Source organism: Mchenga conophoros, linkage group LG16 (assembly GCF_057382185.1).
Source record: "Mchenga conophoros isolate Kocher_MC1m ecotype Shallow Benthic linkage group LG16, M_conophoros_male_GT1.1, whole genome shotgun sequence".
Classification (NCBI taxonomy): domain Eukaryota; kingdom Metazoa; phylum Chordata; class Actinopteri; order Cichliformes; family Cichlidae; genus Mchenga; species Mchenga conophoros.
The window spans coordinates 9,450,011-9,477,585 of NC_140541.1; the positions used below are offsets into that span (position 1 = coordinate 9,450,011).

General features: G+C 40.8%; 1 protein-coding gene across 3 annotated transcripts in view; it reads right to left on the minus strand.

The window, feature by feature from the left end:
* man1a2 (mannosidase, alpha, class 1A, member 2) overlaps positions 1-27,575 on the minus strand; it is a 150,916-nt gene that overhangs the window by 32,991 nt on the left and 90,350 nt on the right. For all 3 annotated transcript variants that reach the window (XM_085250374.1, XM_085250375.1, XM_085250376.1), the window contains exons 7-9: positions 9,684-9,778; positions 3,097-3,220; positions 2,770-2,863 (exon numbers count right to left, since the gene is read on the minus strand). In XM_085250374.1, coding sequence (XP_085106500.1) covers positions 2,770-2,863; positions 3,097-3,220; positions 9,684-9,778 — 313 coding nt within the window. The remainder of the gene's footprint in view (positions 1-2,769; positions 2,864-3,096; positions 3,221-9,683; positions 9,779-27,575) is intronic.

Consider the following 27,575-nt stretch of genomic DNA (forward strand, 5'->3'; position numbering starts at 1 on the left):
TCCCCTCACGGTTCGCTGAGCCTGCTGTTACATAGCGTGGCTTATTAGCCAGCTAGATATCAGGTGAGACATGAAAATATTTCAGTTACATTGGGAAGTGACACTAAGCCGCAGCCAGCTAAATCCCTGTTAGGATTATGAGGAGGTCATTGGAAAGTTTTCTTTCCTGCAAGTGCTCCTCAGTCCCAAAAGGTTTCAAATTCCTGCTATAGATGACTGGACAGCAACATTTTATAGCTTCATGGAAAATGATGACTGAAGTGAAAATACAGTGAAATCACTCACTTCTTTTTAAATTTTATTTTCCTATATTCTATTATATTGTATTGTTGCTGCTGTTTGTACTACTGTAAGGTGACCTTGACGGTCTTAAAAGTGTCTATAAACAAAATGTTTCATCATCATCATTATTACTATTATTATTATTATTATTATTATTATTATTATTATTATTATTATTACTTTGCAACAAAAAAAAAAATCACCATTTAAGGATGTTGCTGCTCAAAACTACTTTGATCTACCTGAAGTTTCATATTAATTACACTGCTCTCACATAACTCCCTATAATCAATAACACTGCTAAGGCAACAAGGTCAAATAGCAGCAAATTAATGTGGCCTGGCCATAAAAATCACGATGCAGACACTCAAGGAGCAGCATGCAAGTGTGAGCAGGAAACAAACTCTGCTCATATATGCAGACTGATCTACACTGAAGGCACAGAAATACACATGCGCAGAAAAAGTTGTTATTTTAAACATTTTATTTCGCAGGAAGGTAAAGAAAGGCTCATTTCCTGACTCATGCATGCACATAAGCAAACATAAAACATCCATCATCACCTGCCTAGTCCTCCAGCTTGCCAGTTGACTATCCATCTGTTAATGCATTCATTCATCCATCAATCAATCTGCCCACCCTCCATCTTCAAACCATTTATTTCTCCCTGCTTTTGGCTCATAGTCTGTGCACTTACAAGTGCATCAGTCTGACTGCCAAGCCACCTATCCATCCATTAATGAGCCTCTCCATTTATCTATCTGTCCCTGAGTGCTCTTCATTTGTTTTGTCAAGTAAAACTAATAAAATGGAGACTTAAGAGTGGCACCATCACCTCATCTGTTTCTCTTTTTTCCCCAGTTTCTCCATCTTACTTTGGGTGCTGTAAAACTGAACAGGCTGAATATGGCACTCTCTTACCATGGCAACTATACCTAGGACAAAAAAACCTCAAACACTATATATTCAATTTGAAACAGATTTCATCTTTTCATTTCCTCTCACTGAACTAAAGAGCAAACCCCAAGCAGATTGTCATATCTGATCTTCAGGCAAAAACTATGGTGCTCCATAAAAAAAGTGTGCACACTGAAAGGGTATATTTTAAAAACCACAATGCTTTAATATTCTGTTGGAATTCCTAGATAACAAACACCAGACCCATATATAACCACATATCAGTCAACTAGCATCTAAGTCTCTGATGTGAAAGACATGCTTAAAAAATGAATGAACAGATAAATAAACAAAGAGAAATATTTAGTAGCCCCTATGAAAGATTGGACAATAAACTGAAATACTCTTAAGTACTGTTAGGGGTCAACGAGCATACATTCAGGGCTCTGTGTGTGTGTGGGTGTGTATATGTTTAGACATCTTTGTGAGGGCAGAAAATTTGCACACTACTATACTTGTGGGGACCAAATGTTGTTTTAGTGTCAGGGTTAAAGTTGGGTTTAGGCTGAGGATTAGGATTAGGCATTCATTTTTGATGGCCAGGGTAAGCGGCTAGGGAAAGCGTTATGTCAATGAGATGTCCTCACTAAGATATGAAAAGGAGTGTGTGTGTGCGTGTGTGTGTGTGTGTGTGTGTGTGTGTGTGTTTTAACCAGCATTACATTTACAATCTGCAGAGTTACTGATTATATTATATACAAAAGTTTCATTTACTACAACACTCTGTTGGCCTTCTGTCCAGCTAAAAAACACTTCTCCTTACTGCTTGCTTATATAAAGGAAAAAAGCAACAGAAAACGGTCCAGTGACGCACTTTGTGTCCAAACCCACATTTGAGTTAGCATTTACCTTGCCTCAATACAACAGCAATCATTCTTTCTATTATTATTTGTGTTTTCCAATGTATAATTCAAAACTTGATGTACCCCTGACTAATGCTTGCTGTCTCTGCAGATCATTTTTTCAGCAGAGATATAATTAAAGAAATGACTGCTTTCAGAGAAAGAATAGTTTGCCACTGCATGCCTAACTTTACTTCAAGAGTTCTTCATTTCCGCTGGCTGACTGCCGAGTGTAATCGATATACTGGGAATACTACATTCCCCTTATTCCATTTTCTTCTACTCCATTCAATTTGTTCTCATTAAACAAGATCCATTATGCTTTTCATCTTTTCTTCACTTAGTGATAATCTGTTCTCATTCTCTGCATTGCTCTCCTGATTCCATGATCATTTCAAGCTCACAAGAACATCGACACTTCCCAAATGCAGCAATGCAGGAACTCGAGCATTAAATCATATTTAATGCTTAAAAGAAATGCTTCATTACAACACTGGAAAAGCCATTTCACCCCAACAAATGGAACACTGAAATGTATGAACAGTTCAGCAAATGCAGGATTTAAGCTAATGTCTAATCATGAAAAAGTAAAACATCAAAAAAGTCATAAATTAATGCTAACAACTACAATGCTTTAATGAGAGCCCTGGAGCTATGCGATAATGTCAACACAAACACATGTACTTACGCTGGCCCCAGCGGCCCGTCCGGGGGTTCAGGTAGTTTGGGTAGAGCCCGTTGGGTCGGTCCATTTTGGCTAGTAGCTTTCGGATGTGCATCACCTGAGAGGAACACCAGTCGGATCGGTTTTAATCCAAACAGGAAATGTTCTCCTTTTTAATCTAAATATTTCAGCACTTCTATTTTGAATGTGGTTTCTCTTATTTAAGATAAAAGGCTATATTTTTTTTCTCAAAAAACTGTTGGCATTTTCTAGACCGTTATCCGCAGTTAAATAACAAATCAGCACGCCAGCATGAAAATTAGGACATATAGTGTACATTCATACTATTACCTTCTGATAGTAGGCTGGGTTTCCTGTCAGGTAGGTGAGGTGAACAAACTCCATGTGGAGGGTCCCAAACTCAGCCAGGATGCTACTGCCTGCTGACGCCCAACCCCAGTTACGGCCGACCCCACTGAAGAAAACAAGAACAAACAAGAACAAAGAAATGACACTTGGTCATGGTGGCAAAGGGTTAGGTTTCAACTTAAACCAATGATGGATGGACAGTTTGAATAAGGATTTACGTGTCAGTTTTTAGGGCAAGGATTTTCAGATATCTGCCTTATTCACATTATCAGAGCCCAACAAGGCTAGCCAGGCCTTCATTCTTATCATCATCATGGTTTCCTCTAATGTTTCTTATCTTGGATCTATCAAGGAATTTGTATAACCAAGACATATGCTAACCATTTCCCTACTGTTGCCTTTAACAATGCGAAAAAAAGACAAACACATTTGTCATGACCAGGACTGCACCACATCATATCATCAATGGCAACACCAGATTAAATTAAACATGATATAAAAGTATCATGTTGTGATATCACAGATAAATGCCACAAATTTTAATTCCACGCTGTGCACATAAGACGAAACTCCCAGGAACATGTGAGAGCAAGAGCCACATTTCAGCCTCTGTTAAGGATTTAGTATTTAAAAAGGAAGCTACTTAAACTATCTCCAACATAATACGTAAGAAAACAGTTTCTTCTAAAGGTGAAAACAACTTATTTTACTACTTGAGGCAAAAACACAGTCAAGCACAACCACACTGTGAAGGCATGCATAATACCAGCAGCTGCAATAAACGTTAGCAAATGACTCCGCTCATCCTTGGAGCTCTCGCTAGCTGCACTCCATAAGACAGGAAGAGCACATGGTTCATGGAAATTACCGGTACTGATGCGGTTACACTGAAGTAAAGAAGGGTTTAAAGATACAACATGCCAGAAAAAACATTTTCATTTTCAATTTTATTATGTTGCAACCTTTTTAAAAGCTACAAGGTTACATTACTTTTGTCACTGTTAAACTAAAGTGTTAATCAGTCATGTTGCACTTTTACTTAAAATTAGAAACCATGCAAACTAACTTTAAGAAAGTTTGATACTATTTTAAGTCTTTTAAATGCAGGTGTATTTCAGACTTTTTTAAGGACCTGTGTCAAGTTTAATAGGAACCTAATAAAAATTTAACAGGAATGCAAAAGAAATAAACTTTTTTAATGGCATGTTTTACATTTTTCATCTTCATAACAACCATATAAATGTGCTAATATGGTATATAATCAATTTAAATATCTTTTGGTCTAGAGAAACACAGCAGAGCTTCAGGCTGTTCATATGCTCTGAAGTAAGAGTTGCAGCCAGTAAAACATCATCTTCAGCTTTACATGACAGGATGCAACATTAATAGGCTGTGACTTGTGTGTTTGTGTGTAAAGCACCTTATATAAACAGGTTTGTCACTTATTGTTTTTTCTGGTTTAAATTCCTCTGTGTACAGTTGTTCCCAAGGGTATTTGTGGTGCGTGTGACTGTGTAGCTATGGATGGTGATCTGTGTACACGTACACATACACACACACATAATAACTGAATATGTAGCGACCAGCAATGATGTAATTTGATTTCATTGTTTCATGCTGAATAAGAAAATGTAAACTAATAATAGAGAGGGCAGGCTAGGACAGGAGAGAGCGTACACATGAGGCATAAAACTGCACAAAGTTTCTCATTCTGTGCATGGGTGAAATGAAAGGGAGGAGGAAAGAAAACGAGAATAGAAAACACTAACAAGAACAGAAGGAGATGAATGTTAGAGTAAGATTATACATCAGGCAAGCAGAGCACTGTTAGAACCTGCATTACAAACAGGATGGCTACATGTTTCTAAAAGTTGAATTTAACACTGGTTCTGGATTTTTATAAAATTAATTTGCACAACTTCCAAAAAATTCCCTCAACACTTGGGCTTGGCTTTATTGAGATGCACACACACACACACACACACACACACACACACACACACACACACACACCCACCCACCCTTTCTGAGTTTGGAAGACCTAAAAAGAAAAGTCAAAGCCAACTTTTAAATACATTAAAAGCAATGATTTTACTTGTGAGGTCCAAGCAGCAAAACTGTGAATGTGTTTCTACCTTTTATTAACTCTTTCAGTGGATTCAACAGCACCTTAAAAATGTGTATGTTGGTAAGCAAGATGGCACCGCGTATGGATGCCCTGGTGCTTCAGTGCGTTACTTCTGTTTTGTTTTTGTGCATAACTTCTGTGTCTGGGCACTCCTCTGGATATTCTTACACCAGAGAAGAGCTTCTTAACTACAGGACTACAACACCTGTGGATTTACTTCCAATATTTGTCGCATCTGCGGCAGATTTACTGCAGACTGTGATCAGGAAAGTGAGACGCCGAAAGAGAGGTAAGCGAGCCGGCGCACTCGTGCGTCTGAGGAGACGCGGACTGCGAACTGCTCTTCCTGGGATCTTCCTTTCCAACGTACGCTCACTCAGGAATAAGATAGACGAGCTGGCCCTGATGAGAAGCATGAACAGAGACTTTGCCTCCTCCTGCGCGCGGACCGGCAGGCCTCTCTCTCTGTGGTAAGACCAAAGGTGGAGGTGTCTGCTTCTACATTAATAGTGGCTGGTGCACAGATGTAACAGTGATTGCTCAGCACTGCTCTCCCTCTCTGGAATACCTTTTCATTCACTGCAAACCGTTTTATTCTCCGCGGGAGTTTGCTTCATTCATCCTGGCCGCTGTTTACATCCCGCCAGATCTGGATGTGCAGGCAGCTCAGTGCGCACTCGCGGAGCAGATACTGCACATGGAGCGGACATTCCCGGACTCTCTCATCATTGCTCTTGGGGACTTTAACAAAGCCAATCTGAGCCATGAGCTTCCGAAATACAAGCAGTATATTAAATGCCCGACCAGAGAGGAGAGGACATTAGACCACTGTTACAGCACGATCAGCGGGGCCTATCGCGCGGTGCCCCGCGCTTCACTCGGACTTTCTGACCACGTCATGATCCACCTGATCCCCGCGTACAGACAGAGGCTGAAGCTCTCCAAACCTGTCGTGAGGACTAAAAAACTGTGGAGCAACGAGGCTGTGGAGGAGCTTCGCACGTGTTTGGAGTCTACAGACTGGGACACAATGAAGGCTGCTTCTAACAGCTTGGACGAGTTTACGGACACTGTCACCTCCTATATCCACTTCTGTGAGGACAGCATTGTGCCATCACGCACCAGGGTGAGTTATAACAATGACAAACCCTGGTTTACTCCTAAACTCAAAAAGCTGTGGCTGGAAAAGAGAAAGGCGTTCAGAAGCGGAGACAGGGACTGCTACAGAGAGGCCAAGTACAGGTTCACTAAAGAAGTGGACGTTGCTAAACATCAGCACTCTGAGAAGATGCAGCAGCAGATCTCAGAGAATGACTCGGCCTCTGTGTGGAAAGGTTTTAGGAATATCACCAACTACAAGCCTAAAACCCCCCACTCCACTGATGACGTGCTCTTGGCCAACACCCTTAACGACTTTTACTGCCGTTTTGACGAGCCATCAGGCAGCCTTCACACCTCCAACGGCCCCAACAATAGAGACACTTTGGACACTCCTTCCCCCACCTCTCCCCCCTCCATAGAGTCATCACCACCTTCAAACACTTCACCTACAACACCCCCCTCCTCACCCCACACAAAGGAGGATTTCACACCACCTCCTCCGACCACAACTCTTCATATTCATGAAGCTGCCTGCTTCATTCCCTTTATTCCATTTTCTTCTACTCCATTCAATTTGTTCTCATTAAACAAGATCCATTATGCTTTTCATCTTTTCTTCACTTAGTGATAATCTGTTCTCATTCTCTTCATTGCTCTCCTGATTCCATGATCATTTCAAGCTCACAAGAACATCGACACTTCCCAAATGCAGCAATGCCATAATCCCTGTCCCCAAGAAACCTAGGATCACTGGACTAAATGACTACAGACCTGTGGCTCTGACATCTGTGGTCATGAAGTCATTTGAGCGCCTGGTTCTCTCCTATCTCAAGACCCTCACGGCCCCCCTCCTGGACCCCCTGCAGTTTGCATACAGAACCAACAGGTCTGTAGACAACGCCATCAACATGGCTCTACACTTCATCCTGCAGCATCTGGACTCCCCAGGAACCTACGCCAGGATCCTGTTTGTGGACTTCAGCTCTGCCTTGAACGTCTGGTGTCCTGGTGCAGCCACAACAACCTGGTGCTGAATGCCCAGAAGACAGTGGAGATTATTGTGGACTTTAGGAAGCACACAGCCCCACTCCCCCCATCATCCTGACTGACACCCCCATCACCTCTGTGGACTCATTCCGCTTCCTGGGTACCACCATCACCCAGGACCTGAAGTGGGAGCCCACCATCACCTCCGTCATTAAGAAAGCCCAGCAGAGGATGTACTTCCTGAGGCAGCTGAAGAAATTCAACCTGCCAACACGGATGATGATGCAATTCTACACTGCAATCATCGAGTCCATCCTCACCTCCTCCATCACCGTGTGGTACGCTGGAGCCACTATCAGGGACACACAGAGACTGCAGCGTGTTGTGCGCTCTGCTGAGAAGGTGATTGGCTGCAGACTCCCATCTCTGCAGGACCTGTACACCTCCAGGACACCTCCAGGACACCTCCAGGACACTGGGGCGTGCAGCTCGGATCTCAGCTGACCCTTCTCACCCTGGACACAGTCTGTTTGACCTGCTCCCCTCAGGCAGGAGGCTCCGGTCCATTCACACCAGAACCTCTCGCCATAAGAACGGTTCCTTCCCCTCTGCTGTTGGACACATGAACAATAACCGTATGACTGTTCCCACCACTAACACATGACCCTACGCTGTGTTCACTGCAGCATTCCATGTTCGGCACTGATCACCACCTGCACTCATGTATATATCTATCTACTTAGCACTTTTAATTCTTATTCTTATATTTATTTTCATGTCTATTTTAGCGTAATTTATGACAGTATGTTTGCACTGAAGGACCGTAGCAATTTCCTAATGTTGTAAACCTGCTCAACATTTGGCAATAAAACCCTTTCTGATTCTGATTCTGATAAAACACTGCACTAAATACTCAGTGTCAGATGGTATTTTTTCTACTCTTACATCTGTATGATATCGCTCACAGGGGATATTGCTAATACAGTTAACATAGACACACAGCTCTGGCTGTGTGCACTGTCTACCTGCTGGTCAAACCTTCTGTCTGCAAGGAACTGTAAATCACAGCAAAGCTGACCTAAACCGAGAGACAGGGAGACTAAAAAGTCTAGTGTATAACCATTATGTATAAACCATTTCAGGTGGCTACATCATGAAGCTCACTGAGAGAAGGCCAAGGGTTTGCAGCGCTGTCAAAGCAAAGGGTGGCTACTTTCAGGAATCAAAAATGTAATGTAATTGAGAGTTATTTATCAATTTATCAAGGTTTAAATTAATAATAATAATAATTATAATAATACATTTTATTTGAGGGCACCTTTCTAAAACCCAAGGTCACCTTACAAAGAGAAAAATATATCAATAAAACATAAGATTAAATTAAATGGTTTCCCTGGATTTTAAGTGTTCAATCGGGTGCTCAATAGGGAAGGCGAGAAGTTTATTATTAGCCTGCTTTATCCATTCCAGAACCAGTGCGTGCTAATGCTTGTTTGGGATTATTGTCCTATCAGAACACCCTCTCAGCTGAAGGTGACAAACTGGCTTCCCTCTGAACTTTGACGTTGGTGTTCAAGGTCATGACAGGCTTGAGTCTTCATAGCTTCTAGGTTGTTCCTTGAACATCTTAACTAATTTCCTCTGATCTGAGGGTGAAAGTCTGGCTCTTCTTTCAGACAAAGTGGTGACACATCTAAGTAACACGTACTTAGTTGTTTGAACTGATGCTCAGTGTCTGTAGTTGTTTACAAATTACTCCATCAAGCTTCTGGAGTGGTGTTTCTAAAGCCCCAAACTCAACCATATTGAAAATGTTTGGACTACGCTTAAATGACGGGTCAGTGCCAAGACACCAACCATTGAACTCCACCCATTCTGCCAAGAAGAGTGTCAAATATCCAGACAGAATTATGCCACAAACTTGTTGATGGCTATCTGGTCAAGATTCAACTTCCAGAGTGGTTTTTAACCAGATATTAGTGAGGTTACATGTATCAATTAGAGATAATCCAAAACGAACTCAAATGTATGTGCTTTATTCTTGTTTTTTAAATTCATTAGAGATGTATGCTGCCCTAGAAAAAGAACACTTCAAAGTAATCAATAAAACACGTGACCATGACATTCGTGCTCGTGATGAGTGGATGTAAACTTCCAACCACAACTGTCGTTAAGTAAAGCAAACTTATATCTGTAAACTCTTCATTAGTATTCTGGTGAAATCTGTTAAATCTTGTGTAGTCTCAAAAGAAAACTGGCATTTCTGACCGTGTGGAATTTATTTCATACTCATTTCAGCATTTAAGAGAACCTAACAGATGATGGGATGGTTTTTAGTGGTAGTGTCACTAACCTCTTAAGGTTGACCATGGCCCAGGGGATACCAGTGGGGGTGTTGAAGGCAGGAAGCAGCTTCTCAGCTAGCTGGACTGCCTTCAGTTTGAAAACCTAGAGAGTGTGAGAGAAAGGGTTCACGTTAAACATATACACTTCATTCATTTGCCCGGCTAAATGTTCGACTCAAAAACCTGACAAACACAAGCATAAAACAACTGCCAACGACCAAACAAATGCAGAATGTTGGATACTGGGAGAGACATGAGTGCTAAATGACGGCCACAGAGCTGAGCAGATTTTTGGAGAATACAGAAATCTTAATATATGCAAAACCTCCCTTCAAACTGTGCTGCAGTTTGAGAGAAATACCGATATCTCTAGGGAGAAAACCTTGCAGGGCATAGGACACAGTCTAGATTTCTATTATCATGACTGGCGTCTAATTTCTACAGACTGATGCAGAGAAATGGACATGTGTTCGTTTGGAGATTACACAAGTTCTGCTGCTAGTTTGACAGATGAAGGCTCAGAAGCCCTTGCTGCAGCGCTTGTTCTTTTCTCAGCTTGCCAATCAAAGAGATAAAAGGAAACTAAGGTTATTCTACTGCTGAACTAACTGAATACCAGTAAATGCTGAAAGCTGAAAATGCCACTGTGGATGTTGTGAGTCAGCTCAGCAGCGACTGAGACGACAACATCTATTGAAAAGACCTTTTTCCAGCAGCAGGCGTTTACTTTCATCTGCGGTCAGTTGACATTCTAATAAACTATCTTACACATTTTACATCATATTTGAATAGAACAGAAAGAAGATGGCTTTTGTTTCCATTCTAAATTGCACAGGACCTTTATTTTGCTTTTGTTTCTGTTTGATGTCAGTGAGATGGGATATTCTTAATATGGTCATCTAAAGGACACAGATCCAGCTGTGAGAACAGAAGCACACCTGCAGAACGGGTGGGTGGTTGTGGTGGGAGTGTGGGGGGGAAAGTGGTGTAGTGTTGCAGGAATGCCAGTGAATGCCGATGTTATGGCCTTTCAATAGTCAAAGTAAAGAGTGAAAGCGATTTATTTTTTACTCTAATTTTCTCTTTTATGCAATTAAAATAGTACAATTACAAATCCTCTTTGGGGGTTGCGTCAGTAAGGGTATTCAGTGTAAAACTCTGCTAAATCAAACATGCAACCCACTGAGGTGACCTCCTGTGGCAGGGAGGAGCCAAATGTAGCCTCTTTATATATTTTATTATAAGAGTCATAATAAATTTAATCTGCCTTGCAATAGTTTTACATCATGTTGTATGTCCACATATAACTGACACTAGGAAGACAGACATGTTTTGGTGTGCACGGCTTTATGCACACAAGTTCAATCTCGTGTCCTGCCTGATTTTTAAGCTACTTTTAAAAAATTTTTCCAACAGCCATTTTTGTAAGGCAACATTAAACATGGATGTAGCTTCTGGGTTGAAAAAATTAAGCCAATGCATAAGTGCCTAAAAACCTGCATTCTATCTGAAAACCACCACATGTCAATAACAGTTATTACCAACCCCCAGTGGTTGGTAATAACTCTAATAAACATTAACACAAGAGAAGAAGACACCCTACAATGAGTTAAAACATGAACTTGTTACTTATTACTGCTTCAAAATCTTATTTGGTTTTCATATCTACCCATTTTCAGTGATATCTACTTTAATAGCAGGAAATTAACTAGGCTTATAATTCCTTTGTCTCTCTCTTTTCCATATTTTTTAAGAAACCTATATCTGACAACTGCATAATAAAACGCGAAATTCTGTTTTTGGCGTGCCACCCCAATATTTTAGTGCCCCCCATATGGGAACCCCTAAGAAATCATTCTTAAATAATTCTCTCCCTCAGACACTAAGACAGGCTTCGGTCTCATTACTGCATAAAGAAGGAAAGGATCCTACCTGTTGTGGCTCCTATCGACCAATAAGCCTTCTTAATGTAGACTTTAAAATCTTATCCAAACTGCTAGCAACCCGTTTGGAAAGAGTTCTCCCTTCTATTATATCAGACGAACAGACAGGCTTTATTAAAGGAAGACATTCCTTATTTAATATACGGTCCCTTCTTAATATAATATACTCCAAAAATCATAGCACTGTCCCTGAGGTGGTGATCTCACTGGATGCTGAAAAAGCATTCGATCGAGTGGAATGGGGGTATCTTTTTGCAGTCTTGAGGAAATTTGGTTTTGGTGACAGTTTTATATCTTGGATTCATCTTTTATATACTACGCCACTGGCATCTGTTTGTACTAATGATGTGAATTCTGAGTATTTTACTCTATCACGTGGTACACGTCAAGGTTGCCCACTCTCACCTTTACTTTTCACTTTAGCAATAGAGCCTCTCTCTGTGACTCTCAGAACGTCGCCTCTGTTTCAAGGGGTTATTCGTGGTGGTACGGAATATAGGGTTGCTCTGTATGCAGATGACTTATTACTATATGTTACAAATCCAACAATTCAAGTATTTCCTCTATAATGAAAATACTTCTGAGTTTTGGCTCTTTCTCTGGGTATAAGATTAATATACAAAAAAGTGAATGTTTTCCTATAAACCCAGTTGTAAAAGAGCTTAGACAGACAGATTTTAATTTCCATTTAGCTTCTTCAGGTTTTAGATATCTAGGAGTGCATATTACCAGTTCATTTAAAGCTTTGCGAACAGCAAATCTTAACCCTTTGCTGACCTATGTAAGGTTGGCTTTTCAAAGGTGGGCAAATCTTCCTGTATCACTTCTTGGCAGGATTAATATTATAAAAATGAATATCCTACCTAAATTCCTCTATCTTTTTCAGTGTATCCCATTGTTTCTACCTAAGTCCTTTTTCAAATCTGTGAATCAAATGATTTCATCATTTATATGGGCAAATAAGACCCCCAGGATTAGTATGTCCTCACTACAACAGGGTAAGCTCAGTGGGGGTCTTGCTCTGCCCAACTTGATGTTTTATTATTGGGCAGCCAACATTCAGAAGTATACCTATTGGCTGCCTGATCCTCAGGCGTCTTGGTGTTGCCTTGAGGCTCAATCATGTTTCTCTTCCTCACTCCCAGCACTATTATTTTCATCCCTTCCCGTTTCCCTGTTACGATTCACAGACAACCCCTGTTCTAATTGGCTCTCTAAAAATATGGTATCAATTCCGGCGTCACGTCAATTCTGTCTCTGCTTCTGCTCTGACCCCAATCTGCAAAAACCACCTCTTCCCCCCGTCCCTGGTGGACTCCTCCTTCCGTATATGGGCAAGAAAAGGTATCAAATGTTTTTATGACTTCTTCAAAGATAACATTTTTCTCAGCTTTAGTGACCTTTGTTCTTTGTATGATTTGCCCTCGTATCATTTGTTCCGCTACTTTCAAATAAGACACTGTGCATCTTCTATCTTGCCAGAGTTTCCAAATCAGCCTCTCAAGCCTTGGTGGGAAGACTTATTCCAGTTGAAGCCTCACAGTAAGGCTCTAATATCACAAATATATACTTTAATTACGGCATCGGGCAATTACTCAACCAAGAAAATTGCCTCGAGTTGGGAACAGGAACTGGGTCTTCAGTTTGTTGAAGGTTACTGGGACAAAGTAATTGACAGAATTCATTCTTCAGCCTCATGTGCAAGACTCTCCCTTATTCAGTTTAAGACGGTATACAGATTACACTTCTCAACATCTAGATTATCTAAAATATACCCCAGCATTCCTGACCTGTGCAACAGATGCAACACCTCCCCCTGTGATTTAACTCATATGTTTTTTGCCTGCCCGTCACTTCAATTATACTGGACTTTTTACTCTGAAGTGCTCTCTCATGTTTTGAGCGTTACTCTCAAACCATGTCCACTAGTTGCCATTTTTGGTGTTTCTGAGGACGCCACCCTGAACCTTAGTCGTAAGCAACTGGATATTATCGCTTTCACTTCACTGCTGGCACGGCGTCGCATTTTGCTGTCTTGGAAAGCTTCTCACCCTCCAGCCCGATCACTTTGGCTGGAAGATGTTATGTTCTTTTTAAAAATGGAGAAAATAAAATTTAGACTCAGAGGAAATGTTAAGTTCTCACAGATGTGGCAGCCTTTTATCATTTACTTTAATTCGTTGAAAACACTTACAACAGACTGAACTTTTGTACCACAGGGTTCCCTTTTGTTATGGTTTTGGGAGGGAGTTGATTTTTTAAATAATTTTTTGTTTTTTGTTTTTTTCTGTGCGTGGGTTGTTGTTTTTTCTTCCTTTTTTCTTTTTTCTTGTTATCATCCGAATTTTAAAGGCATAATTTGTTTTGATATATGTCTTTATATCCGTTGGTACTTTCTGCATTGGGCCTGATATGTCAAATTACATGTGCAAAACTTTATAAATAAAGAGGAAAAAAAAGAAAAGAAATAATTCTTGAGGCGACACTGATCATGTCTGCTTTTTGCAACCAAGATGGCGACTGTGGAAACGCTCATCTCCAGGCTTCAAACGGAGCCTTGAGAAACCAGTGAGTGATCATGCTACCTACATCCATGTCTTATAGAGTCTATGGCCGAAATCTTGGCTGCGTGTAAGGAAGACACGTTTGAAGAGTCAGGAGACACAGGTTAAATTAATATAGAAGAAAACAAACAAAGTGGACAATATTGTAGAGCTTATGGTCTGAGTTGAAAAGATACAGTAAATGTAAGGACTTAATACAATATTATATTTTCAGTTGATATGCCCACTACTTATGGTAAGCTACATTAAAAATGCTGTATAACAAAAATGAACTGTTGTGCTTTGTTCTTCTTTTTTTTTTTAACCTCATATTGTACATTGTGGAGGGTTGTTAATAGCATCTGCATGGTTACAGTCTTATACGAAAACGATCATTCACTGTTACATGCCATGATAAGTGGCACTGCTGCTGTTCTTTTTCTCTTGTCTTCCAGGTGTAGAGCTTCCACCTACTGGTCCATTCAAATTGAACTGCTACGTATTTATTGGCTGATCTGAGCACAGTAAGCCAATTATACAACATTCAGAATATAAAATCGTGCAAAGTTAAAACAGTTAATCAAAAAAACATGATTATTGAACATGTGTGCTTATAGGAGGTGGAAAAAATATCATCACAGAGTCAATAAATTAATTAATAAATCAATGAAGTTCATGGAGTATTTGCACCAAAGAAATCCTATGAACTTAACAGAAGTTTCCACAATAATCAACAGAAACTGGGAGGTCTGGGTGAGCTGATATGGACCGACTCAAATCTGATCTCACTGCAGCACTTTAGTGAAGTGTGAATGGCAAACATGTTGCCAGTAAAAAGAAAATGGTTCAAGAATGCCAGGCCTGTAAAAAATTTCAATTTCCAGTTTTGCAATGTGTATTTCACTCATGGAGGACAGTTGTGGGACAAATGCCCAAAGAGGCCTTTATATAACTAGTAGACAGCAGTGCCACTGAGAGAAGTGGTTCAGCACAGGGCAGACGGAGGCTGATTCATCAACACAATCTGTCAGGGCTGAACAGTTTTATAGAGAGACCAGATCTATGGAAAATTCCTGCTGTCTCACAAAGTAAGAGGGAGCAATAACACATGCTGGTGTTTGCAGAATACTTAAGCAGCCAGGGGGACACTGTACAGAAGACTTGGAGGTCAAACTGTGGAGTTAAACATGAAACAAATAGAGACAAGGGGAGGGAGAGTGGGAATGACGCCGTCAAGCCGATGCAAAATAGGCCTGCATATGAACAAGATATGAATTGCATGAAAGGAAATGAAGAAAATTTACTCAGAAGGCTGAGAAGGGATGAAAGAGGCAGAGAGGAAAAGAATGATGAAAAAGTAGGCTGGTATAGACGGGACCACACCCAGGACAAGACTATCACATCTCATCTGAGGGCAGATGCTGTCCAACCAGTACTGGTGGGATTTTTATCAAACAGGCTGAATTATCTCAAACCAAACACACACACTACAAAGTAAAGGAGGACGGCTGACAAAATAAACTGAGACCCAGCTGAGCAACACTTATAAATGTGTGCAGATTTAAGATTGTCTCACAGTACAAGTAGCAACTTAAGTACTTAGAGGGGAGTGAGAAACTGTACAACTGAACCATGTTTGTTCTGTGTGTTTGAAAGCTTTCTTCAGAGACGTTGCACACTGTAAATGTGACTTTTACCTTCCACAACAATAAAGACTATTAAGGGCAACTTTGCTATTCTATGCCTCTTCTACACACATTAATATTTTATAGTCATACTGGTTTATTTTTAAAACACCAAATAAAACTATAATTTCAAGCAGGTACACTGTACGCTTTAGGAAACCTATGACACTAGCAGAAAATGATGGCAGTGTTGTTTCACCGTGCACGGTGTGTAAACAGCCGGTTAACTGCTGGGGATCACTTACAGAACTGTGGGCGTATGTGGAGCTGAAAAGCTGTTTCTTCACGCAGTGATAATGGCACGCCTATATTAGCAATTCCTATGGAGAGATTTGCCTTTACCTTCTGCACCCGACTGACTTTTTTTTGTGTCAGGTTGTGAAAGTTGCACTGTCATAAACCGTCATAAACCTTTCCATCTATCCGTGGCCTGTTGGCTGGGTGCACCGAGGCCCTTGACAAACTTTTATTGGCAATCTTGCTGCTGATGCCATCAAGCAGGAACAGGAGCCAAACGACCCACCGGGGAAACAGTCAGCCGCGTTCACAGATAATATTGCACTCTTTATGATAATCATTTCCCTCCACTGCCTCCATTTACATGCAGAGCTACAAGGAAAAAAATGTTAAGGAAAAGCAGCCAGAAACCAGATAGGTTTACTTTTCTAACAGACAGCACCAAAGAGAATCAGAGACAGATGTAGTGTTTCTGCTTAATAACTATCCGTACATTTGCCTGACTGATGCATTGCTACACTTAATACATGTAATGTTTGAGCCATTTTACTTGTTTTGAGGCAATTAAGCCTGATTTGAATCAAACTTTGTCAATGACTGCATTATTTAGTGAAAGTCATGTGGACATTTTTGGTACTAAATTTGTAGAAAAGTATGACAAGTGTAGCTTGATTATCCATTTATCACTTACAGTATATGAAAGGTTGTTGTTGTACCATCAGATTACATAAATGGGGCCTGTTTTGCTCTTTCCCAGCTTCATATTTTTAACCTAAGGTTCTCCCAGAGTTAGTAAAAATTATCATACTAAATACTGCATGACTTCCAAACTTCTTGATGTATGCTCAATCATCTAGGTAAGTAAATCTCCAAAAGTTGATTCTGGTCATCTGGATGCAGCGTTTTGTGGGAGAAACGTTTCGTCACTCATCCAGGTGACTTCTTCAGTCTCAGCTGACTGCAGGTTTCCCCAATCTTATAAACAGTACATTTGCATAATGACTGAAACCAGCCCACTGAAGGGACAATGGGCTGGGAGTAGAGCAGGGCGATATGGCCAAAAATATTTATCACGATATATATTTGAAAATTTGCGATAACGATATAACCGACGATATAATTGATGCGAGACAAAATACAACTCCACAACATTACTAGCGCAAAAAGACAACCTTCCATTTATTTTCACTTAAACAAGAAGCTGGTTTTTATGTACATTAAAGCTTTATAAAAATGTAACAGTGCAAATGCAAATTCCTTGCTGAAAGTTTAACCAAAAGGCATTTCCAGTAGAAATGGGCTGACATATCCTGAGCATAACCATGTATAATATCCACTGAAGTTAAAAAGAGGTGCTTTGCAACATTAAACTGCAGTGTGCAGTACGTATTTTTCGCACCATAAGGTGCACGGGATTATAAGGCACATTAAGCGAAACAAAGCAGTCAGATAAATCAAACTTTATTAAACTCATTCTTCTTGCTTCCTCCACTTCTGTACCATTGATTCATTAATGTTGAATTCTCTGGCAGCTGCTCTATTCCCATGTTGTTGCAGTATATTAATGACTAACCTCGTATTGTGGATGGATTATCTCAGTTGTTCTCCTGACTGAAGTTTGGTCCGTTTACAGCATCCTGCCATGCGATTGCATTTGTCTCTAACCATGAAGAACCTTCACGTTAACTTTTATAAGTGGAAAAGTGTTAGTGTTCGTCCTCCAGCTTCACTGTTTATGTTATGCTAACATAGCTGTGTCGCTAGCGATCACGTAGCACATCATTATATACCAGCTAGCCCAACTTCAGTAACCCTACAAACGTCACTGCTGTTTAGTTTCCTGTCTTCATTTATGTTGCAAGTGATAGCAGAGCTGTACGTTTGAATTTTTTCAGAAATCTCTCAGTCAGAACATGCTATATCATGCTTAGGTAACTAGCGAAACTAGCGAGCTAACTTCCGCTAGCTTCCTGCTAACTTCTAACTCCGTTAAATGTAATAACTTTTGTTTTCATGGATGCCTGGAAGTTAAACTTTATAGTTACACCTGGTAAAGCAGCAATGCTGATCGTTTTATTAAAGATGAAAGAATTTAGACAGTTTTTAACTCTAAGTGATGCTGCAGTGTTGTTTGACCTGAAGAATACAGAGTTTAGGACCCAGATTACGCCCAGATTTAAGAGCATCTTAGTCCGACAAATATGACAATAACAACGGCCGCTTGCATGTTCTGCAAAAAAATGTGCTTTGTCGTGTATCTGACGGACAAACACCAAACCAGTTCCACATCACTGAAGTTGCACCATTTTTACAAACCAATTCTGGTTCATCTGTTTCACTCAACAATCGGCCGTGTGCGTATGAAAACAAAGGCACTGCGCATGCGCGTTTTACTCCCATTCTATCGCGATATTTCATTTTCCTATCGTTGCCTAACATTATACCGGTATTACCGTGAACGGTATAATATGGCCCAGCCCTAGCTGGGAGGTCAGTTCCTTAATCTTAATTATGCAACTTTTCATGACCATTGATCAACAACCACTGATCAAAGCCCACTGACCAAAACCCACTGATCAATGGCCATGAGTACCATTCACAGAGAGTTGGGGAATGGCTACAATCACAGCATTGTAAGATGGTCACAGATGTACCCTTAGGCCCCCTCCTCGATTCAGAGATGGTCTTTCCCTTTTCACGTATATTGCCTCCTTGACTCCACGCTCAAACCAGCGTTCCTCCCTGTCACTGTGTCCTCATCCTTGAAAGAGTGTCCACTGGCCTGTAGGTGTAAATAGACTGCGGCGTCCTGGCCTGACGAGCTCTTCTGTGTTGTGCCATCCGCTTCGCCAGAGGTTGTTTGGTTTCCCCGATGTATAAATCCTGGCAATCCTCCTGGCACTTAACAACGTACACTATGTTACTTTGTTTGTGTCGGGGGACTCGATCCTTGGGGTGGACCAATTTTTGGTGCAGCGTGTTTTGGGGTTTGAAAGCCACAGAGACCTGGTGTTTACAAAAAATGTATCTCAACTGCTCCGATACTCCTGACACATATGGGATCACTACAGGTTTTCGCTTGGGCAGCGGTTGTCCTTCTCTCCTGGATCGGCTGGAGCTTTTTCTAGGTGCCTTTCCAGCTTTGACAAAAGTCCAGCTGGGATAACCACATTTACTCAGGGCCCTCTTGATGTGCTGTTCTTCTGCTTCCCTGGCTGCTGTGTCTGTGGGGATGGTGTTTGCTCTGTGTTGTAGCGTCCTGATGACACCCAGTTTGTGCTCCAGTGGATGATGAGAGTCAAACCTTAGATATGTGTAGGTTTACGGTACATGTCAGCTTTTAGATGTCCCCCATTACTTATGGAAATCTCACAGTCTAAGAAGGCTAACCTGAGACTTTTCGTATCCTCCCTGGTGAATTTGATGTGTCAGTCCACTGAGTTAATGTGATCCGTGAAACGTTTCTCCCACAAAATGCTACGTCCAGATGAACAGAATGCTTGCTTGCTTCTGCCTTATATACTGCATTTCCAGTTTTGCTTGCATGTCTCATTTATTCACACATAGTTGCCATTTTCCTAGCAAAATACAAAACAAAACAAAACAAAACAATGAGATGTGACTCAAGACCTTTGCGCAGTACAGAAAATAGAGAGCATAATAACAGGTCCTCTTCAACAGAGCAACAGAACAAAAAGCCTCAACATTTAACTGCCCTCGAACAGGTTGCTGAGAGATTTGGCATTAAGTAGCTCCAAGAGCGCGTCCTCATTTCGTATTCTTCATGTCTACTGAAAGTTATTCAACCTCAACTTTGACATTCTGTCCTATTCTCCAAATGATTACTTAATTGTGAAATGTACCACTGTTACATCATCAACAAACCAAAAAGAGAACCCTGCGTCCTCACTGCAGCGGAGTACCCAGAAGGCCTATGTGTATCTAATCAAATCAAATCATATCACTTTTATTGTCACATCACATGTGCAGGTACATTGGTACAGCACATGTGAGTGAAATTCTTGTGTGCGAGCTTCACAAGCAACAGAGTTGTGCAAAATACAATAATGTAAACAAGCAAAATACAAGAATGGCTACATCTGAAACTAATAAATATATGTACAATATATAATAGTATATGCATTTCTGGATGTGTATACTAAATATTTTTCTACGTGTGTGTGTGTGTGTGTGTGTGTGTGTGTGTGTGTGTGTGCACATATTTTACAAATTAAATAGAGTAAACAATAAATAAAATATATAAAAATATACAGAGTTGAGACATGTGCAAAACAGTGGCATTACTGTACAGTATCTATTCTGTTGACATCATATTTACTGTAGCAAGGAGACAAGATTAGGATATTGAGAGCTGTGAGGTAAAATCCTTGGGGAGGATGAACCCAGACAGTGTGTTCTCTGGTGTTTCCCAACTTGTTTCTGTCATTCTCCCTCCAGGGCTGACAGCTTTAGGGTCCGGCCTTTTAAAATGCATTACAGAACGCCTCGAAAATCGACCACTGAAGGATGTACTCACCCAATGAACACACACGCACACACGCAGATGTGAAACACACAATCTATAGGGGAAAAAAGCGCCAAGGTCAGGCAGTGAATTTAGGTCTGGCACATATATTTTGTACCTGAATAAAAAGCTGGAATGGCACTATGCTAATTTGAACTTATCACTGATATATCACTATGAGCCTTTGCTGTATGTTAGTTGCCAAGTAACAAGGCATTGTTGTACAGCAAAGATATGGGACAATGTGGAGACAGTGATGCCATTACATAGTTAGGTAATAAATCCTGGGGATCCTTAAAAATACTTGCTGGGTTAGTAGTGCCCTGAGGATGTGCGCATGTTTGTTTCAGTGGGTCAAATTCACAGAGAGCAGGTTCACGGTATGGCAGGAAAGGCTGGAGGTTTATAGGGGGACACCAGCTGGTTTTGTGGTCCTCGTGATAGACATTAATGCTGCTGGTACGAGAGGTTTCATTCTTACTGGGACCAGCTGTGCTAAGCATGTGTACAATGGTCCTGTATGCCCATTTGAATGAAACTACCTGCCAAATGGGGCATCTATGTTACATCCTAGGGACTTGGAAAGCTGCTTCCACCACTCAAACACGTCTTGAACTCGGTCAGTGATCCAGTTATTGCACATGGGGATATCAGTTGTAAGCTGCAGGCAGCTGGAAGAGACTAGCATCACTGCAAAGCACTCTGATAGGAGATGTCAGAGTATGATACAGAAGCACAGTGTGCACAAGTACAAAAAGGAAAAAATATAAAACATATACACAAAAACCATGAACAAATACACAACGTATAGCTTTAACTTTTATATTTGCAATTTAAAAAATGCAGCTGTCACCAACAGGTGGCAGAATAACATCTAGAACCAACAGTTAAGCCATTAGAAAAAACTGGAACCTCCCACTTGGCCGAGGCCTTTCTGTGCAGAATTTACATGTACTCCCCATAGGAGCTGGTTACCCCACACAGCCTGGAGACATGCTTGTTAGGTTAATTGGTGACTCTGAGCTGGCCATAAGTGTGGATGTGGGATTGGATGTGGCGACCTCTCCACCTCTAACCCTGCCCCTCGCCCTATAACCACTGGCATAGGCTATATTCACAGACCATAAAGTGGTTAAGCAGTTCAGATTGATGACAGTAGCCCATCCATTGAGAATAATAAAACGATGCTAATATTTGTGCAGTATTCCTGCTAGACTTTCTATCCACTGCAAAGGAAAACGCTAAGTTAGACATCTGTGCTGGTGGAACAATCTTTGCTCTCAACATAAAAGTCTTTAATCTGATGAAAAAGGACCTTCACTTTGTGTCCAAGCATTTTGAAGGAGACAATCTGTCACATTACTATGAGTGCAATGAAAGCTCCTGATGGCAGGGAAGCTAGTCTTACACAAACAATTCTCCTGCTGATGAAAATCACCCCTGCACTGCCTGAAAAGCACAGGAGGACAGGCTTTGACCCAGTCCTCCTCCTGGCGATATCAATAAGGCTAAGTGAAAAAAGCTAAATGTTCCACTCCATGCAATGTTGTAGCAGCTGGTACATGAGCATTGCCTCTGAAGTAACTGCCCTACATCACAGCAGGGTCTCTCTGCATTCCTCTTTCCTATATGTTCCCCATAAATATGAACCAGTGATACTTGCCCACTTAAATGTGATATATGGGAAATTCCACTGCAAAAAATAAATGATCAAACTGCCCTGTGAAGATGAACTCTTCATTTAGGTCCTTCGGTAAAAGAATAACTACACATCACTTACAATACTAATGCTATTATAACAAAGTAAAATAAAACTCTAATTTGTATCATTCAGCAGGTACAGGTATGATTAATTATATTAAGCACCAACTCATTCCCCAGAGGTCACTCTCTGAAAAGAGCTGCTGTACAATTAAGCGCTTGCCTAAATGACTTAATAAGATCAACATTTCTCATACTGCGATACATACAGACACACACTCGCTATATGCAAGAAGATGCACACAGTCTCTGGTGTAAGCAGTGGGCCACAGTTGACATGTAATGGAGCCTCCTAAAGGGATTAAGGGGTAGACTGTGAAATGTGCTGAATGTGCCTGCTTGGTAAGAAGGGCCCTGGGGGCCAGCAGGAGAGACAGGATTAAGTCACCCCCACCCCCCGTGTGTGTGTGTGAATGGTTACAGTGTCATTTCCATACTTTGTCTTGCCACTTTGCCATCACTTGATCCATTTGCTTATATTGTTTTGCACCCAATGGGCCAGGATCAAAGGCAGAAGGCACAAAGATGAGCTGCTGCAGAGAAAAACTCAAAGGCCATCATCAAACTGGCTCCGTGACAACTTCATTTGTTGCCATCGGAGTGAATCAAACAGACTGCCGTCAAATGTGACACATTATCCATTGAGCATTAACTGAAATGCTGCACTAATGCCTTTAAAAAGAAGCTATAACTGATGAGTTACTCTGCCTTCATCGGGTCTTGTTCTGGTGTGTCGTCCCACCTGACGCATTTAAATAGTCTCCACTGTATTTAGTATTTAGCTCAAAAGGCAATTCTTTGTCAAATGTTGCCATATTTTCCTGGAGGACAGCTAAAAATAGAACAAAGCTGACTTGTTTTTCCTATACAGGAAACGACTGAATGAAAATCAAAATGTCAGACAGCCACAAATAGCTGTAACTGGATGTTATGGTTATGTGATGTTTAAATAAAGCAAAATTTCAGATAAGCTTCTCGTGAAACTGAAGCACAACTTTCATATGAACTGCACACCTGCAAGTCTTCACTATTAATTCATACAGACATATCTTTCCCCCCCATTTCCCCATTCTACATCCTTCTCTTCTTTCCCTCATTAACTTAATTCTTTTAGCCTCTATCCTCTTTCTTTTCCTGTCTTCACAGCATGGTCCATTTCCCCACATCTTTCTGCTTGTCATCTCTGCTACCAAAATCTCTCACTCTTTTTCTGTCCTCCACCCCTCTTTGCACCCATTTCTCTCATGTCTCCACAGCTCTCTGGTTTAATCTCATTTGGGCCAACCTTGTTCTCCTTCTAGCTCCCTCCTCTGTTTGAGGTTGCGCTTTTCCCCCTCACTGATTTGCAAGTTTTGTTTGCAGAGAGAAATGTGTGAAGCTGTATTCAAATTTAAATTTCTCTCCTGTTTGTTACACCATCTTGGTTTCCCTTCCCCTCCCCTGAAAGTGTGCGTGCCTGCTGGCACAACAGCAGCCAGTTACTGAGCATGTCATCACAGCAATATCTGCAACGGAGAAAAGGATTCTTGGGGGAAGCTAGACAACTGCTGCTAGAAACAGCTGGGGTGGCCTCGATATGCACTGCTATCTTATGGTACCGAACGTCAATATTGATGCTACTTAACTTGAATCCAGTATATCTGCAAAATATACATATTGTAATCATTTTTTAAATCAACCTTTTTTCAGTGTTTTACTATTTCTTATCATATAAATGTGTATTCCATGTGATTTTGTGCAGAGTGCATTATGAGCCCCAATAATGTCCATACATGTGCTGTCCAATAATAATGAAAACTGTATGGCATTATGACATAGTCATAGATCAAAGTCTGTAAATGAAAGATGGCTACAGCTACTTGGTTTGAAAAATAAAGCTGGTGAGAAGTGCCTGAAAGTTGGCTTTGCTTGTAATGACCAGCAGAGGGCGACTCTTCAGGTTGTAAAAAGATGCTGACGCTGGGTGAAATCACCTGTAAAGAGTAGAGATGGACCGATCCGATATTACGTATCGGTATCGGTCCGATACTGACCTAAATGACTGGATCGGATATCGGAGAAAAATAAAAAATGTAATCCGATCCATTAAATATCACGAAAGCACCTCACAAAACTTGCAACACGCCGTAACTCACCTCAGAACGTTAGCAGTCGGAGCAGTATGCATCACGTGATAGAGCGGCTGTGGCATGCGGGACCTGTGGTCTGGATAGCATTTGGAGCTTCGCTAGCAACCTGGCATTTCATCTCCGACAAAGTTATCCCCGAGAGAAGTAAAGCAAGTGTGTAAGTCCATCTCTGAATGTTTGTAAAGCATTCCTGCATTAAGCTTAACGAGCGACTGCCTCTCGCTCTCCGGCTGCTACTTCAATCGTGAAACTGCTTAAATGATCAGCTGATCGGCTTTTCTGTCGCGAGTCCGTCTTTGTTTTTGGCCCACTTTGCACCAGAAAGAGGAAACCAGCGGCTGAACAACAGCAGCACGTTTAAGCTTGATAAGCTGTTGTTAGAATTTATTTATTATTACTTTCTACTCCAGGATCTTTTTCTACGTAGCTGACGCTGGTAACTGTGCAGGGGCGGATCTAGCAAAGTTTAGCCAGGGGGGCCGATAGGGCATTAACTGGGAAAAGGGGGCACAAAGACATACTTTTCTTTCTTATTCTCGTTTAAAATGTCTAGCTTTTAATAAATAATTATCTGACACACAAAGTTTTAATTTGATGTAAAATGAATAGAAGTCAATTACTGTATATAGTGACTATTAAGTCTAATATATATACCCTAGTAAACTATAGTACTTTTTCCTTTGGGAAGGTACCATCTGTGCAGTCTGCAATTTTGTTGAAGAAAGATGTTGAATCTATTTAATATTTCTTGAAAAATAATTGATTTCTGTGCATTTTTTTTCACACTGCATCAAATTAAGGTTGATTACGTCGATTAAGCATCATGAGGTGGAGCGTGAGGGGTGGTTCCTTATTTTTTATTTATTTATTTTTGTTGTTGCTGGGAGTTGGAACCCTATTAGTTAGGTTGCTTAATATTTACGCTAAGTACTCTTTAAAATACCAGAATAGGGAGGATGGTGTAGGTCTAAGTTTATTAGATTGATCAGTATTGCTGAACTATGAAATATTTGTTTTGTATACAGGTATAACAGAATAGCTTTAGTGTAGTTGTTGTTTTAAACTTGAGTATGAACTTGCAGACTTGCAAAATGCAGCAAGATATTTTAAAAAACAGTTTTGTTGATTAAAAAACACTATATCGGATTCATATCGGTATCGGCAGATATCCAAATTTATGATATCGGTATCGGTATCGGACATAAAAAAGTGGTATCGTGCCATCTCTAGTAAAGAGTGTGCTGCACTAAAAAACTGATTGTAATTGCTTTGGACACAAACAAATTGCAGTGGTTTGCATGTAAAATGGTGATTTGTTTGCAAACACTCACTACTGTACTCTCTGAGCTGTAATGAAATTTGGTCAAGTGGAACATGTCCTTGCAGCTGCAACCAACACATTTCAAAAGGGAAGCTTTTACGTTCAGGTGAAAATTCTCTGTTTCTGATTTGCATTGCACTTCACAGTCTCATGACCACTTGATGAGCAGTTTGCAGTCAAGTTGGTGTCTTCTATAAAACTACGGCCAAGCACGGCAACCTACCAACCTAAAGTAACCATAAGCAAGTTTTCAGTGCAGCGCTGTACACCTATTTGTGATCAATTTCACAACATTGACTGTGACTATGCATTTCCATCCAAATGGTCGCTAACCAGGCTCTGGGCCTGCCTGCCTGACACCTAATGGGACTGAGTGACCTCATCGAGGCTAAAACCATGTTATAAGTGTACAAGTTAGTTTGGTAAACATATTTATCCCAGTTTGACACTTCCAAATCTCACGGTTACAGCACACATACATACACGTACTGGTCAATTCTTCTGTGTAAGTCTGTGCGTCTCCATTAGTCTCAAAACTGTTCTTTCAGTATGTCACCGTTTGAACAGTGCACTCAAATCACATTTAAAAGCAATGTTCCTCTCAATTTAAAAACCAGCAACCAGATGCAAAAGTGACTCCTCCTAACAGCAAGTGCAAAAACACACTGAACTTGTAATTGTGTAGTTGTTTTTAACTAAATCTGAAATTTAGATTTTGATTGACCTACTGTGTTGTACAAGGTTAGCATGGTGTTGTACCATACCTTGTCTCTTAACGCCAAGCAAAACTAATGTGTTATTGACAAAACCACAACAACCTCATTATATTAAATGTGGCTGTCCTAATAAGCTCTTTTTCTATTTTTACCACATCATCTGCAACGCCTAATATTCAACATTAATGAAAGGAGGTTGTTGTTAATGAGTGGTGTTTTTTTTTAATCTTAGACTCACCTGATTTCAAGTTTGCTCCATTTGTGCATCTTAGTGCCAAGTACTAAGATCAGGGCAGCTCGTTCCTACAGTCAAACAAAACCTCCCTCTCCAGTTGACCCCCTGTGTAACCAACCCCCCTCCTGCTGGGCAGCACAGCAACAGCAGCCATTCACGGAGAGAGAGATGCCCCCAATTTGTTTGATGGGTTAAATGAGGTCAAATAGGCAGCCTATGAATACTGGAGTCTGCAGAGCCTGGACAAGAAGCAGCTTAGCTCTACATCAGTGTGCAAACAGAGAGTGAGCAGGAAAGAGGTGAAGACTGGGGCAATGATGGAGAAATGTGAAAAAACTGGATGAAGGAGGAATCTTTCAGGGATGACGTCTTATTAGGTTTAAACTAATGTGTCTTGGTTGCAGATACAAAATAAACAGCATGTATGTAGGCACATTTACTTGTCTCCCATCCATATTTAAGTTTCTGTCCGCTCCACACTTCTTTTGCCTGTTTTTTTCTTGCCATCTTCTTTCTGCCTCCATTCTAGCATTTCTTCTTCATTTGTGATCTCTCTCCATTCGATCTCATCTGCCTTCTTCCTTCTTTTTTGCTTGTGTGTTAGATTTATCATTTGCCCAAAAACCAACCATTTCTCCTTTCCTAAGCTTCTTCCCTTCTTCAATTTTCTTCTTCTCTTCCCTGCTTTTTCTGCCCTTACCATCATTATCTCAGCCCCTCTTCTGTCTCCACCACCCTCAGCTTCATTTCATGTTCCACTGCTGTCATTCTCCATCTCTTTCCCCTCCCTCCACCCATTCGCTTG